Source organism: Papio anubis, chromosome 12, assembly GCF_008728515.1.
Source record: "Papio anubis isolate 15944 chromosome 12, Panubis1.0, whole genome shotgun sequence".
NCBI classification, from domain to species: domain Eukaryota; kingdom Metazoa; phylum Chordata; class Mammalia; order Primates; family Cercopithecidae; genus Papio; species Papio anubis.
In genome coordinates this window covers 93,465,599-93,482,035 of record NC_044987.1, presented here as the reverse complement: position 1 = coordinate 93,482,035, position 16,437 = coordinate 93,465,599, and the positions used below count along the sequence as shown (strand labels likewise).

Here is a 16,437-nt window from a genome sequence, read left to right as displayed (position 1 = left end):
CGCCTGGAAGGCCAGTTATCCTTTTCCACATCAGTCCCCATGCCAGATGCGAGGTGGCTAGAGCTTTCTCCTCAACAGAACCAGCCCGAGCAGGAAGCCCCAGCCTCTCCCTTTCAGGCTGCCTTTTGTGTCCCATTTGCAGGATCCAGATGAGGTTTAACTCGAACCAATTGTTTGTAGAATGAAGGGCATGCCCCTTCAGGGACAATCCCCTGAAATTGTCTATTCAAGCCCAAGGGGCTTCCAACCCCACCCCCTCCTCTAGGCCTGCAGAATGGCTGTGGGTGGGCCTCAGATAATGAGTCTACATTTTTCCAAGGTGACGGTCACTTATTTCTGCCCCTCCCCCACCTCCCAGCCTCAGCGGCCCCCTTTGTGTCCCGTCTCCTGGTCACTCTGGAGTCCTCTGGGACTGCCGGGCCAGATGAGCAGTGGAAGCACTGAAGCAGGCTGGCATCAGCTCCGCCTGGCGAGGGGGCATGGGGGGTGACCATTCAGTAACATTCTTTGTTCAGGCTTCTTTAGCCTCTTCCCCTTCTGGTGACAGCATTCATGGCTGGCCTATCTGAATTCATTTCGCAAGTGACATTTCCTAAGACAGCCAAGCTTTACAGATGTCACTCTGTCTGGGGGCCAGATGGTGAAGTGTGGGGGAGCATGCCTTTTCAGGTTTGAAGCAGAACCCAAGATCATGACCACAAAATGCAAAGACCCAGGCGTGTGTTTAGGAACACACACTTTGCAAATAAAGAGGCCTTGTCCAAGGATACAGAGATATTACACTGAGCCAGACAAGTCTGACTGCAAAATGCATGCTCTCTGCTGCCCAAGTGAGACGCCTTTTCTAGCTTAGGTTGTGGTTTTGGAACATGGCCAGTCCTGGCCAAGTGTGGTGGCTCATGCCTCTAATCCCAATACTCTGGGAGGCCCTGGCGGATCACTTGAGGCCAGAGTTCCAGACCAACCTGGGCAACATATTGAGACTCCATCTCTAGATAATTTCAAAAATTAGGCAGGTGTGGTGGTGAGCACCTTCCCTCAGCTTGGAAGGCTGAGGTGGGAGAATGCCTTCAGCCCGAGTTCAAGGCTGCAATGAGCTATGACTGAGCCACCGCACTCCAGCTTGGGCAACAGAACAAGACCCTGTCTGTTTTTAAAACACCACCACAGCCAGTCCTTATTGAGTATTCTCAGAGCTGGCATGTAAGTGAACTTGAACAGCTCCTCTAGTTAGATCTGATGAGTGCCCAGAACCCAGAGAGATTGAGCAGGCACTTGCTCTGTGCCAGGCACTGTTCTAAATGCTTTCCATTCTACCCCACCCACTCCTCACCACAACCCCATGACGGGGGTGCTATTCCTACCGCTCACACTTTGCAGAAGTGGACCTGAAGGGCAGGTAGGATCAAGTAACCTGCCCAAGGCCACGGTGAGGGTCAGGGCAGAGCAGTCTGCCTCCAGAGCCCTCTCACCTTGCACCCAGAGCAGAGCCAGCTAGGGAGACTTTGGAAGTAGAGACACTAAACAAAAGCTTCCTTACCTGTAGGATGATATGCCTGGACAACTTGCACAGTCCCATCCAGCTCTGACCATTTGAGAATGTGACTCTGCTTTTGGCCACGCTCTAAGAAAACCCTCTTTGAAAGGCAGGCTTAGGCACCCACCTGAGAAAATAAATAAAAATTATTCTCATTTCCTCTCCCCACCGCCAGCAAAATTTCCTACAGACCTAACAGAGGTCTGTGGCCAGGAAACTTCAGTTCCAAGAAATGAAAGGTCCCTAGCTCACGTCCCGACAGCCTCGGTGACAAGGCTCAGCAGCACTAGGGTCACGCACAGAACCTGCTCTTCTCCCTCTGGGAACAAGTCCCGGGAGCTGCATATGAAATACCCTTAGGATGAGAAGTTACCGTTTCCTTCCCTGTCCTTCTTTGAACCTAGACAACACATCAGGGCTGCAGATTCATTAGCCTGGATACCATTAAACAAACACACCAAAGTATGTGTAAAGCCAGGTAATCTCTGTTCTCAACAAATAGAAGGGACCAAGTGACCTGGAAGGAGCTGGGAAGGAAATGAGGCAGTTCTAGCTGGCTTCCAGCCACCACACCAAGCCCCTCGAGGTGACCACAACCACCTGCCACTTCTCCCGCAGACCTCTGGGCTGGGAAGCCCTAGATACACTGCTCACCTCCGGCCTTGATACCAACGCCTTTCAAATTCCACCAGGCAGCCAAGACCGACCAGAAGAAACTTCCACGTGTGTGGATTTCAGAACGCTCACAGGCAGCTGGTCTTTCTAGAACATTATTTATTAAAAATAGATTCTCTATCCCTCCCCTCACCCCTGCGAGCAAAATGGCCTTTCCCAACATCTTTTCCCAAATGGATGAGATAACAGGTCTTGAGGACGCAGATGTGGCATCCTACACAAACTACAGGCTCAGGTGTTTCTGGGACAGTGGCTCTGCTGGAGCCAAGAGTGGAACAGCACAAGACGACATCAGCAAACCCCGGTGCACCTAACTGCGTGCTGCCATGGATGCCGGGACGGACTGGAGGTCCTCCTGCTCCAGGCACAAGGCCACAAAGAGAGACCCAGCGGCCCAGCAGCAGCCCCCTGGGCACTACCAGAAAGCGATGTACTTAAGGGCCTCAGGAGGACGAGAGGCAACATGGCTTCCACGTGTGCGGGAATGAGCCTAAAAAGCTGGCCCAAAGCAAAATATGAACTTACAGGAAAGGAGGGCCCTGGACTGGTTGGGGAGAGAGAGACTCCTAGCAATTCTAGGTGGCAGTGCCCAGCCATCAAGTTCTAAGGACACCCATTTGGGAGTGACTCTGCCTTCAGTCAGGTTGAGCTCGCAGACTGACACAGGCCCGGAGGCTGAATCCGCGGCCAGTTTGCAGGTGTGCCGGGGCCTCTTATTGCTTATAACAGTCCAGCCAGAGAGGGTTCAGGAAGTGAGAGTATCTTCCCATGATCAAACACTGATGCCAAAGTTTCTCTTCACTATTTCTTCCGCTTCAGTTTCATATCTTTTTTGTTCTTTGTATCTCTATTCTTCTTCAACTTCTTGCTCTGTTTGGGTTCTTGTTTGGCTTCCAACTTCCTTTTCTTGTCACTAGAGAAAAATAAAAAATAGAAAGAATGAAATATGTACAGATCTGAACATCTGAGACTGCTTGGTTTTAAGCTTGCTTTGCTTTGTGAAAAAGGGTTTCCACCGTTTGAAACTTGATGTAAGGACACCCGATTGGACGTAAATGTTCTCTGCAAACCTATTAGGGGGCAGGCATTGTGCTGGGGCTGGGGACACACCACACAGACCAGTTCCTGCCCTGACCCAGCTCTTAGTCTGTGGAAGAACAAATCTTGATCTTAACACCTGAAATCCGGGTTCTCCTCAGAGCTCAGTACGCTGTGCTCCCCTCTCCCAAGACAGATCTAAGGCACCACAAGGATTCCCCACCACCACTCTCCACTCACCACTCACCACTCTCACCACCACTGCAGCGACTCTGGAAACCAGACATATTTATCCCAATGACCCTGAAGACAGTCCTTAATACAAGGCATGAGACTCCAAGGAAAACCCTGCCATAATAATAGCCATGATGTGCTACTGTTATTTTATTTATCTTATATGAGAAGAAGAAATCGAAAACAACAGGTGACACCCTGCGACCAGTTCCTGGATTCTTCATTGATATACTGGCAAAGGAATCACTCAGCAAACGGCCACCTGCCATTAAGAAACATAGGTTTAATTTTGCTCTGGGAACAAATACTTCCCTACAAGGACACAGAGAAGAGTTCAGACCAGATACCATTAAGGTTATATGAATGAAGTACCTCTCAAAGGAAGAAAAAGAAATGCCTCAGAGTATTTAATGATAGCTACCAGCATTTTTAGCTCACAAAGTTCAAGCTTTCACATTTACTCAGAGCCATCAAGCACATCAACAACCACACAGCACTGGCTGGTTGGACTCAAGAGCCTTCTCACTACCAACAATGGCCAAACAAATGGCAGGAAAGGCCAAGTTCTGCAGAGTGAGGAGCCGAGGCTGTCTCCACAGCAAGCACGCTCTCCAGCCTTTTTTTCCAGTGAAAGCCACCGTGCTCAAAGCCAAAGCCATCATGGGCCCTGTGCTACATTTCCCATACTGTACAAACCAGAGACAGGTCACACCGACAGTGGGCTTCTGTACTGCACCACAGAGCATCTGGGAAATGAGGCCGGCATCGATGCTGGATCCTTCAAGATGCCACAGTGACTAATGGAGACTCTGGAAGATAGTATCTGATTTCTGGGACCTATAGTTCCCAGAGACACAAGGTTTCCTCTTTCCAAATGTTTCCAAAATATAAGCTTTTAAGGAAACCAGTAACTAGGGGACTGCCAAAATCTCACCCTCCCCATCAACCCCCAAATCAGCTGTGAAAGCCTCAATTCCAGAGGTTCTGGGCAGGGAAGGCCTCATTGTATTCCCAAGGAAAACTGATGAAGGTTCCAGCCTAAGTTATTTACAAATGCACCACTCTGCAGATAAGAAGCTTGGAGTGAAGATTTTCAAACAGTGGTCTAAGGACTGCTGGGGTCCCTAAGACCCTTTCAGGTGTCCACAAGGTCAAAATGTACTTCTATTAGTATGAAAATAGTTATTTGCCTTTTTTCATCTTCATTCTCTCACAAATATTCAGTTTTCCAGAGAGTATAAGATATGACAGCACAAGAGTGTCAGTGAAGACACAGACATGAGTATCCAGCTGCCTTCTATTAAGCCAGATATTGAAGAGATTTGCAAAAATGTATATGTAAAACAATGCCACTCTTCTCACCACAATTTTTATGAGAGTGTTTTTCCAAACAACTGAATCCATTATTACTGTGAACAAATGAATATTTTTTAAATTTCTCAGTTTTTCATTTATTTTCTTTTTAAGATTTTTTTGTGGAAACAGGGCCCACTATGTTGCACAGGTTGGTCTTGAACTCCTGGACTCAAGCGATCCTCCTGCCTCGGTCTCCCAAAGTGCTGAGATCACAGGCATCAGCCACCGTACCTGGCCAGTTTTTCATTTCTAATATGGGAAATTACAATAGATATAACCAACAAAAGTCCTCTGGGGGCCTTAATTGTTTTTAAGAGATAAAGGAACTCAAAGACCCAAAACCTTGAGAACTGCTGGCTCAAAGGAAGGACAATGTAACAGTTAAACCTATGGCCTTGCAGTAGAGAAACTTGGACTTGATTCTAGCTCCAGCTCTCACTAGCTGTGTGCTTCTTGGGAATTTACTTAACCCCGTAGAGCCTTGGTTACTTCATCTGAAAGCAGTGACAGTAATAAAACAGCCCCCTCATGCTGTCATCCTGAGGGCTGAATGATGAAAGCCCACAGGCAAGTCTCAGCCAGTGGCAGCTTCTGGACTGTTCCCTCAAGCCCTTCTCTCTGATAGGCCCAGCGCCCTGGCAAGGCTGACGAATACAAACAGTGAAGAGATCCATGCCTAAGAGATGGCCCTCCTGGTCTGTGGGAGATGCACTGCAAGGATAACGGCCAAGGGACTCTCAAAGGGAAGAACCATGACTTTTCTGTCAAAGCTTTTGCTCCAACCTCCTATTTTCTAGTCAAAGTTAAAGAGAAGCAGAGAGGCCAGAATGCCTCTTCCGCCAGATGTAGGTCAGACCTTGGGCCCTCACCTTTTCAGGCTGATGATCGAGGCGTTCGGCCCAGCTTTGTTCAAAACTTCATTCCACTCTTCATCGTCCCCACGGATTATGTATCTTAAAAAAACAGAAGGGCACTATCAAAGCCTGCTTGAAAGAAGACGGGACTGCTTAAGAGAAAATACAACAGTGACAACATTCTTATCAGACCTTTCCTGTCATGAAAGCCAGGCTGAGCAGTGTCAGCATTTGAACAGCAGAAAGGACAAAGGGGACGAGCATGCAGGAGGGCCAAGAGATGTGGTGCTTAGCTCTATGGATAGAAGCTCCACAGGAGCGAGGGTCACCAGGTCTGCTGGCGGGGGTCAGTGAGGACAGTCCTGCACAGAAGGCGCCTGCCTGGCTTCTCCCACATGACTCTCATTAACATCCCCCAAAGCAGCTTCCTGTCGTCCCCACAATCTTCTCACTCACTCCCACCTCCAAGCGTTTGTCCACAAGCCCTTGAACTGTGCCTCTTCCCTCCCTCCCTTCTCTTTTAGATTTAGCAGTCCTGGCAAATCAAGGTTTTGATATTACAAAGCTGAGGGCAGAAACTACAGCTCGATTCTCTGACCAAGGACTCCTGGCCACCTCCATCTCACACACCCAGCAGCCACCATCACTGATGACCCAGAAACAGGACTACAGGTCACAGAGGCTCAGAGGCCACGAATTCTGGAGTTATTGTTCACATCAATCCAGGTGGTGGAGGGAGAGGCAGCACCACTACAGCTGAAGCTCAGAAGGGACTAGGATCCCCAGACAGTTTCAGAGCAAGGGTTTTGCTTGTTTGGTTGGTTTTAGCAGTAGAATCCTTTCTTCAAACAAAGTCACGTGTAAAAGCCAAATAGAGTAAAGTAACCATTAAAGTGCCTGCTCATCCAATCGGCACCCCCACTCCTGGAAGGACCTGAGGTGTGACCTGGAGCCTTGGGGATCGGAGAACGCAATTTGAAAGTCAAAGTGGCCGCACTGGTCTCAGGAACCCAATTCTTCCAAAATTATACAAGCAGGCAGTTAGAAGGTCAAGTAGAACTGTTAGCGCTCCTAACATTGATCCCATGAAAGACACTTCCCAGGGCACCTGGGATATGATTAGAAGAAACGTGTAGGCAGATTCTTAGGGCCCCAGAAGCCAAGGCAAAGTCTCTGCTTCCCACAAGCCTTACTCAGAGAGGTCCATGCTCTTCAGCTTCCCCACTTCTTTCTTGTGTTTCTCCTGAAATTCCTTTGCTGCTTCATCCTGTGGTTAAGGACCCATATAGAGACTAAGTCAGAGTCAAGGACTGAACCAAACACAGGAAAAGGGGAAGCTGGGGTGGAATAGCACAATGATGAGAAAACATTTCCTTCTCTTCCATCTACCTGCAAAAGCCTTGTAGGCAGCTCTGATTATTTTAAGGTAGCTCTGTATATAAAATATGCATTTAAGAAGTCACCAAAAAAGACAAAACATTTACAACAGATGCTGGAATCCTGCATTCATAACATATACACACAACCAATGGCAGGCACAACTCTAGGCCTGTATGTGCTCAGACAATGCTGGGTCCATTTGCCCAGTTAAACCTATGGAATAGCACTTAGCTCAATGAGTGCAGAGGACTCTTTCTAAAGGGGAAGGGAAGACAGTCTGCATTCACAGCCTAAGGCAACTGATGGAAAAGCCAGGACTCCTGAGGCCTTGAGTAGGGACATACCAGGTCATCACTGAGGGTCTTCATTGTGGGCTCCATGACCACATCCTTCACTGCCACCATCTGCTCCTCAATGGCCTTTTCCTGAACTTCATTAAACAGCTACAAAAGATGACCACAGAGAAGCAGAAGATGAAGGAACAGCAGGCGCCCAGTCACCCGTGACCCAGACGCTTGGTGTCTTATAGAAAGGTGTGCATTTTGAAGACATAAAGCAACACTCTACAGTTTAGGAATATGGATATTCGCAAGAAGAGTTGAAGAACACAGACTGGATATGTACCGAATTCCTAACAGGGATGCCTCTGGGAGAGGACACACACAACTTCACAGATTTTTCAGAGCTGAAGTCCCGGATTTGTGTGTGTGACGAGATGCAGCAAACACAGCTAAATGCTAACATGTGTTCATCTCGGGAGCAGGGAGTGGGTTCGCTGCACTATCTGAGAGAGATCAAGCCCCTGCCCTCGGGCCGAGGTTACCTTCACAACTTTGCGGATGATCCGGTTGAAAAGTCCCATCAACTGGCCTGAGGGCAGCTCAATCTCCTTTTCCAGCTGGTCCACAGACTTATGCTGCAGGCCAATCCCCAAGAGAAGAGCCTAAAGGATGGAAAATCTGCTGGGTGGGCCTCTAGGACAGGCCCTTGCCCATTAAAATGGCGCCAAGAACTAGGGTACTCTCTTGCCCAAAGCTATTGGTACAAAGGCAGATTAGCACTGTGTATATTGGCATCTTCTCTCTCATCCTGTTACTGAGACCACCAAGAAATGCTGTCTTCCTTAAATCCCCAAAATAACTTTTATCCTGACAAATATCTGCTTCACAACTACAATAAAAGTTTGGGATGTTCCTGAACCTCTGCTAAAGTGGAGTTAAGTGTCAAGGCAACGTAGCGGGGTGGAAGCTGCAGCTCTCTCACTTCGTATGGCTGGGCACGTTACTCGACTTCAGAGCCCAGGTTTCCTGACCTGTAGAATGAGGAGACCACTACCCACCTATCAGATCTATGAGGAATTAAAGGCACACAATTATGTCCAAGGGCCCAACCCAACACCCAGCAAACAAACAGCTCCACAATCCTCGCTTCTCCTCCTCCACGCAAGCAGCAGGTAGCCTACCGACTGAGCTGCGGACAGGGCCAGGTCCCCCAGCTGGTTCAGGAAATAGATGCGGGAGATGGCCGGGATCATGTCCATGATGAGGTGATAGTCCACCATGTTCCGTGAATACATCTCCAGCCGCTTCAGGTCATAGGGGAGGAAGAGTGCTTCCAGCTCCTCCCGGCTCAGGGCTGACCACAGGACACAGAGCCAGATAGGTTAGGTCACCTGGCACCCTCAAGAGATAGCACACAGCTCCCAGGCGGCACCCTAACACACAGAAGCATCTAACAGGGCCTGGCAGCCATACCACACAGCTCTGGCCCAGAGGGGCACCAAACCTGCTCCTGCCATAGAAGGGGCGGCTCCGGGCCATGTGCAGGGAGGGGACGGCTGCCACAGGACCCTTGCTCAGTTCCCATACTCAACACATGGACCAAGGAAAAGCTCCCTGTGGCCTAGGGTTAGGGGAACACAACTACACTCTTTCCCTGCTTTGTCACTTCATTCGGTGTCACAGAATGTGTGTAACCTCTGCCCAGCTCAAGATATACAGATTTCTCCATCAAAATATAAGTGGCAAAAAAGTATATACACACACATATACACATATATATGCATGTTATACCTACATACTTATGTATAAAATATGCAATAAAACTAATCTCTTACACATTCTATTCAAATAGAATCTGTATGCACAAAGCACTTCTGTGTGCTGTTGGCTACAGAAGGCTAGCAGCATGTTCTTACTACAATTTCATGAATGAGGAAACTAAACCTCAGAAACTAAACCTCACTCCCCTAGAGCACAGATGTAAATCGGCCTCCATAACAAACCAGCTACATGAACTAAATGGACACCTCTGACGTCAAATTGCACAGCCAGAGTCTTACCATGAAAATGAAAGACAACACAGCCTGGGACAGAGCAGAGGGCTGGCAAGTGGGTGGTGGCCAGCGAGTGACTGCAGGCTAGAACCAGACCCTCAATTTCCAGCCCACACCCTTCCTAGGACACCACACCCACCTCCGACACAGCCAAGCCACTCCCAACCCTCCTCCCTGTCCCTGCCCGTCTCACCCGGCTGGGCTGGCTTCCCCATGTTCCTGTTCTGAATGATGTTCAGAGCCAGGGAAGGAGAGAAGGTGCTGAACTGGTAGGACAGCAAGGCTAGGAACCGTCGTCGGAAATCTGTGGGGTGCCATCACGCAGAGTTAGAGGTCTGGAGGCATCCCCGGCAGCCCCCGATCACCTCATTGTCTCCCCAGAACCCCCACTCCTCAGTCACCTTTCCAGAAGGCTGCAAGCCAGCCTCCCTGGTCAGCCTCGTCCTCATCAGTGAGTGTCTTCAGCATGATGCACGAGTGCTCTCCAGTCAGGTCATTCTGGACAACACAGAGGTTCAACTGGCACCAAGAACCCCCTTTTTTGAACAACCCATCATTGATGAAGGGTAAACACTCAGAGAAGAAAGGCTTGGTGCTTCCGCAGGCCTCTCTTTCTACCTGGGCTGGGAGAGGCGCCCTTCTCAAACACAGCCCTCGCCTTCACCTTCCTCATATCACCTCAGTTCACATGCAAGGGCTGCAAAGATCACTGTCCTGCAATCTCCTCAGAAGTGTCACAGACACAGAGCAGAGGTGCTCGCTCTTCTGGGCCTGCCTCTTGCTCGGGACCTGCGGGAGGGAAATACCTGTTCCTCTCAGGTGGATGCTGAACTCAGTCATTAGGGCTTAAGCTCCACACAATCCAGTCTACATGGGTTTGGTGCCTCACAGCAGGAACTCCAGGGACAAAACCTGTATCTCAGTGCTGGCAGCCAGTCTGCAAGGGCAGGCTTCTTCAGGTGCTAAAATTGCGACTGTTTTTACATTTTCTACTACATAACAACAAAGCCCATACCATAAAAACACCACTATCAAGTCACAAATGAACAGCGCACAGTACAAGACCACATGGACACACCGCAGACCACACAGCAGCTCACTAGCCTGCGTTCCCCTTGCAGCTGATGGCCGAATTTACATCCCCAGCCTCCACCAAACGCACCGACAGAGAACCAACCCATCTCTGCGGCTCCCTGCCTGCACGGAAGCAGCCCAACACCCAGCGGTCCTCACCAGTCCCACTTTAAACCCTCGGACGGACACTGGACACTAGCCTCGGATACTGGCTTTGCCCTAAACCTCCAACACTTCCCTCTCAGCCGACGGACTCCCCTCATCTGGGAAGACAGAAGCACTCAGAAGAGAACGTCATCATCCTCCCAACCCCAAATCAGCCAGCCAACTGATGCCTTCCATTCCCATGCTCTCTGCCTTCCCTGGGTCCGAAGGATGAAGTAGATGGTCACCTCCCTTCCTGAGTCTCGAGTCCCACCCACCACTTCCTCAAGGCCTGCACTCTGGCAGTCAGCCCCCCTCACCTATACCACTACTTGCAGAATCGAACCCAGCAGCAAACAAACATTCTCTAGACTCTCCCATCTGACAATCCCCCTTTAGCTTCCATTTCCCTCCAGCGACCTTGTTTCTCTGCTCCCTTTCGCTTCCTGAAAGAGTCGCCTGTTCCCCTTCTAGTTCTTCACCTCCTCTTCCCTCTGGCCAGGCCAAAGCCTCCACTCCACTGCAGCTGCTTCAATGCAGTTCACTGCTGCTGATGAATCCAACGGCCAGCTGTCCTCATCCTCCTCATCCTCTCTACAGGGCTGACTCCCATTCCCACTTCTTCACCTCGACGTGGACATACCCTGACTTTCTCCTGCGCATCAGGGCTGTTCCTTCTCAGTCCTGTATGTGCTGTGTCCTCTTCCTCATTCCTCTAAATGTTAGGGTCCAAGGAGTCACCCTCATGTCCTTTCACTGGCTCCAGATATTTTTCATTCACTCAACAAAAGTATTTACTGAACACATACTACACAGCAATTGCTACTCTAAGTGCAAGGAATACAGCAACGAACAAAACAGACAACAGCTCCGTGCCCTCATGCAGTGCATTTTATTATGAATATGCTGATGGCTCCCAAAGCTCCATCTCTAGCCCCAAACTTCCCTACCTCCATATTACTGTAGTCAAATAAATGCCTACTCCACATTTCCACTTGGATGTCCAATAGGCATCTCACATTAATGTCAAAAAAGAACTCCCACTCTTCCCTCCAAATCTGCTCCTCCTGCAGTGAGTCCCACCTCCGACAGCACCTCCGACACCCAGTTTCTCAAGCCAAAACTCTAGGAATTACCCTTGATCCTCCTGTCCACTCTCCTTCCTCAGAATCTGATGAACAAGTCCACGTGCACCTCTGCCATTTTATGACTAAGCACAAGGCATGCACCGTGTAGTCGGGGAAGAAATGTGTAATGACGTGGCCCGTCCCTGAGGATGGCTGTTTCCGTGTCCACCAGAATAAACCTCTTCAGAGGCACAGCCACCTGCTCAGAGCGACGCAGCACTAGGGCTCTTTGCAAGGACAGGCCTGTCACCTACCACAACGGCAAACCTAAACTTTTCCTCTGCTGGATGCCTCACTCACCGGGGTCTGTCTCAGATAAACAGGAACAAATCCAGCTCGTTTCCAGAACCTGCAAAGATACAAAGACAGTAGGTCACTGTGTGTGGCCTCTGGGGAGCGGCTGACAGACACACAAGGGCAAGCACCAGGAGAGCAGGCCACGAACAGCAGGCTAGCACAGGCACCAGCTACCAACAGACACACAGCCCACAGAACTCTTCTTTCTCAATGCCAAGGAGTGATGCTGAGGAAGGAGGGCAGGCACTTACTTGAGGAGCCTGGGGGTCAAGCCATAGGAAACACCCAGGTAATCCAGGCGCTCAGCGGGCCTCTCATTCAATTTGAGGAGTAAAGGAGGCAGGTCCTTCCGGGGAGTGATGACCTCTTCCAGCAAGCTGACAGCCTGTGAAGATGCCAAGGAGAGAACACAGTCCACTCGACACAGGGAGAGAGACATCGTCAAGCAACCCTGCCACAGCTCACTCTGGACTTAGCACAACAAAAACTGGGAGAGGTTTCTTGGTTTGTTGCTGTGGTTGTCAAACTATGGGAACACCACAGTCAAGCAATCATTCCCACGTACACAAAACACCTCAACATGCATGGAGTCACACTGCTCTGGACCTCCAGAATGCAGGAAGACAGCCACAGAGTTTAGGAATGACTGACAGACGCCGGGAGTGGTGGCTCATGCCTGTAATCCCAGCACTTTGGGAGACCGAGGCAGGCGGATCACCTGAGGTCAGGAGTTCGAGACTGGCCTAGCCAACATGGCAAAACCCCATCTCTACTAAAAATACAAAAATTAGCCAGACGTGGTGGTGTGTGCTTGTAGTCCCAGTTACTCAGAAGGCTGAGGCAGGACAACTGCTTGCACCTGGGAGGCAGAGGTTGCAGTGAGCTGAAATCATGCCATTGCACTCCAGCCTGGGAGACAGAGTAAGACTCCATCTCTTTAAAAAAATAAATAAATAAATAAAAGAAAAAAGAAAAAAGAAATGCCCGACAGATTTACAAAGGGACAGACAGGTTCCTATGATCCAGCATGAAGTCCAGGTTCTATCACCTGACAGCCTTGGGAAGTGACAAACCTCTGAGCTTGAACTTTTTTTTTTCATTGTTTGAGACAGGGTCTAGTTCTGTCACGCAGGCTGGAGTCCAGGGGCGAGATCACGGCTCAATGCAGCTTCAACCTCGGGTTCAAGCAATCTTCCCACCTCAGCCTCCCAAGTAGCCAGGACTACAGGTGTGTGCCACCACGCTCAGCTAATTTTTGTATTTTTTGTAAAGACGGAGTTTTGCCATGTTGCCAGCTGCTTCGACTTAAATAAAAGCCCCTTGCCTAGCTCCCAAATAGACATACGATGAAAATCAATGAATGCACATGAAAGGCTGTCACAGTTACTAGTATCAGTCATTTTTATCAAGGAATGACAGAACTTCCCTTAGTCTGAGTGTAGGATGAAAGAGGAGATTATACAGCAGTGATTCTCAGACCTGAATAAGCATCAGAATCACCTGAGAATCTTGTTAAAAACTACAGATTACAGGGTCTACCCCAGAGTTTCTGATTCAGTAGGTCTAGAATGAGGCTCAAGAATTTACATTTTTAACAAGCTGCCAGATAATCCCAATGATTCTGATCTGAAGATCTCAAGTGTTCGGTTGGAGAAAGCAGCAGTAGAAGAAAATGAGAGAGGGGCCCAAAGCTCTGGACTGGTTTTTGTTGATGCCCCTAAAAACCCAGAGAATTATCCTCCCAAGAAGCAGGACACAGAAAGTTCGTCGAAAGACGCTTACCTCACTGCTTACGGTGTGAATTTCCTGCGGTGTCTCAAGGACCTTTTCCTCCAGACAAGGAAACCTGCCTTCGTAGTACATCTGCAGCAGCTGCAGAGCACGGGTGCCATAGCCCATCTAGGAGTAAACATGAAGGGGAAGAGGCAGAGGGAAGAGAGCTGCTCTCAGTCTAAGCCACGGTGACTCCCCTGTATTGCTTCTAGAGAACCTTCCCTCCCTGTCAAACTGCACGGGGCAAGAGAACCAATGAAGTTCCTCAATGAGGTCAAAGCAGAGACGCTTAAGACTGAAAGCAGTGTGACTCGAGTTCTTAACACTGGTCTAGCCCATCAAGAACAGCCACTTGATGGTAAGGATGGCTGTGGTTTCTGGTCTCCAGATGGGCAAGCCCAAAAGAGAGGCAGTTTCTGTATCACTGCCTGAAAAGGAAGCTTCTACGGCCAATTACCCAGTGAGGTGTTCTAAGAAGGTAATTTTGGTATACGGGTCTGGTTCACAAGTCCTTGCTCTCACAAAGGAAGAGTGGGCATATGCCATCATCCTGTCCACCTGCCCACCCCGAACCCTGGCTAAATTCCCCAGAGCAGGGAAGTACCTACACTTCACTTGCTTCTGCTTGACCATCTTCTTTTTTTTTTTTTTTTGAGAGGGAGTCTGGCTCTGTCGCCCGGGCTGGAGTGCAGTGGCTGGATCTCAGCTCACTGCAAGCTCCGCCTCCCGGGTTCACGCCATTCTCCTGCCTCAGCCTCCCAAGTAGCTGGGACTACAGGCACCCGCCACCACGCCCGGCTAGTTTTTTGTATTTTTTAGTAGAGACGGGGTTTCACCGTGTTAGCCAGGATGGTCTCGATCTCCTGACCTCGTGATCCACCCGTCTCGGCCTCCCAAAGTGCTGGGATTACAGGCTTGAGCCACCGCGCCCGGCCAATTGACCATCTTCTTATTCCAACCACCAAGTACCCCCCGCCCTAAAGTGCCGCCAGCAACACGGCTTCAGGGGAGCCTGAGGACACATTACCCCTTGATAATCCGGGTGAACAGCAATGCGAACGACCCTTCCACCAGAAAGACCACCAAAGTCTGGATCTTGGAACTGTGTGGGAGACACAAACCAATAACTTAGCAACACAGACATCTTCAGACACCGCCAGCTTCCCTCAGACATGCCAGGGAAAGCCCATCACCTGTTCTGACACTGTCCATGGAATCAGGTCCCCTGAAGCTTTCTTGCCTCGAGACAGACTGTTCAAGATGGACTGGCGAGAAATCTCCCCTTCGAGGCACACCTGTGGGGGAAGCAGGACAGTGCAGGAAGAAAGGCCAGCTCTGATACACAGCCCACTCACAGAATAAAGCTTGCTTCTCCGACTAGGCCAGTTGTTTCCACACCCGTGTTCAGGTTTAACCCTGACACTGACTGACACATCCATTCCTAACAGGAGCTTAACTACCATGCCCCATGTTACAAGACAGAAGACAGCCTCCTGACCCAAAAAGTAACAGCCACATTGGAAGAGAGTCTCTATGCATGTTGTGAGTGTGCCAATGTCATCAAGACACAGGATGCTCATGAGGCTCTGCACAGAACAGCACAAGTTCAAAACAACTCAAATGTCTAGCAAGTGAATGGTTGAACAAATCATGGTACATGCATATAATGAAATACTACACAGCTTTTAAAACTTATGAGTATTTTAACACTGCCTAAAAGTAAAAGCAGATTACTAAATACTGCGTTCCCATGTATATGAAAAGGAAAAGTGATACAGAAATGCATAAATACATCCATGCTAGGCATTAAAAATTGGTTCCCCAATCTGTAGCCTCTAATGCAAAAAGCACCATGTATTGCTTTTGTAATAAAGGGAGAAAACAAACAAGTCTGTTTGTGGAAGAAGCTGTGAGTCAAAATAAGAGAGTGGTCGATTCTGGCTTTTCCCCGTCCACGAACAGCGGAGCTTTGGGTGTCTAGTGGCACTGACCTCTTCCAGTGCACCCTAGTCACCTGTCTCAGCAGACCCAGCCCCTTGGTTCCAGACTAGGACTCCACAGTTTCAAAACTCCCACAATGCAGTTATTGAGCCACTAATTCCTGATGCATCAGTGGTTCCCCAAATCACTGCCACAAGGATGCCTCTGCTCCTATACCTGGATAACAGCAAGCACTTCTGGAAGGGCATTCTGGGTGGGGGGCACGGGAGGCAAAAGGCAGAAGAGATGGTGAGCAGGTGCATCGGAGAGCATCTGGAGATCATTGGGAGAGTTCTGTGGAAGCCAAACACGGGTCAGTGAGAAGCACTCTTCCTCTTGCCCTTAACATAAGAGGTTCGATTCAAAACCACAGGATGACTGCAGTATTGCCTTCTCCAAAGCCAAGTGAGGAGCTCCAGCAAAGCACTCTTCTAGTATTTTGGCAAGTCTGAGACTCTTCATAACAAGTTAAGTCAAACTTAGCCTCAAACGCCTACTGTCCTCTCATCCACTGAGGCTGGACAGCAGAAGAGAATTTATTTAGCACTACTTATTTCACAGCTAGGAAGTGAACTTTTTACAGATAAGAGGCTGCTATTTCAGGAAAAACTGTCACCACTTCTAACGCCAACT

The 16,437-nt window shown here is 49.3% G+C and overlaps 1 protein-coding gene across 4 annotated transcripts in view; it reads right to left on the bottom strand.

Annotated features, from left to right (window-relative positions):
• Positions 1–2,293: 2,293 nt before the first annotated feature.
• Positions 2,294–16,437, bottom strand: part of NAT10 (N-acetyltransferase 10) — a 43,563-nt gene continuing 29,419 nt past the window's right edge. For all 4 annotated transcript variants that reach the window (XM_021925922.2, XM_021925923.2, XM_021925924.2 and 1 more), the window contains 14 exons: positions 15,982–16,098; positions 15,018–15,119; positions 14,852–14,926; positions 13,834–13,950; positions 12,303–12,436; positions 12,055–12,103; positions 9,811–9,907; positions 9,603–9,713; positions 8,537–8,709; positions 7,898–8,017; positions 7,419–7,517; positions 6,888–6,961; positions 5,710–5,793; positions 2,294–3,125 (listed from right to left, as the gene is read on the bottom strand). In XM_021925922.2, coding sequence (XP_021781614.2) covers positions 3,014–3,125; positions 5,710–5,793; positions 6,888–6,961; positions 7,419–7,517; positions 7,898–8,017; positions 8,537–8,709; positions 9,603–9,713; positions 9,811–9,907; positions 12,055–12,103; positions 12,303–12,436; positions 13,834–13,950; positions 14,852–14,926; positions 15,018–15,119; positions 15,982–16,098 — 1,464 coding nt within the window. In that variant the 3' untranslated portion in view covers positions 2,294–3,013. The remainder of the gene's footprint in view (positions 3,126–5,709; positions 5,794–6,887; positions 6,962–7,418; positions 7,518–7,897; positions 8,018–8,536; positions 8,710–9,602; positions 9,714–9,810; positions 9,908–12,054; positions 12,104–12,302; positions 12,437–13,833; positions 13,951–14,851; positions 14,927–15,017; positions 15,120–15,981; positions 16,099–16,437) is intronic.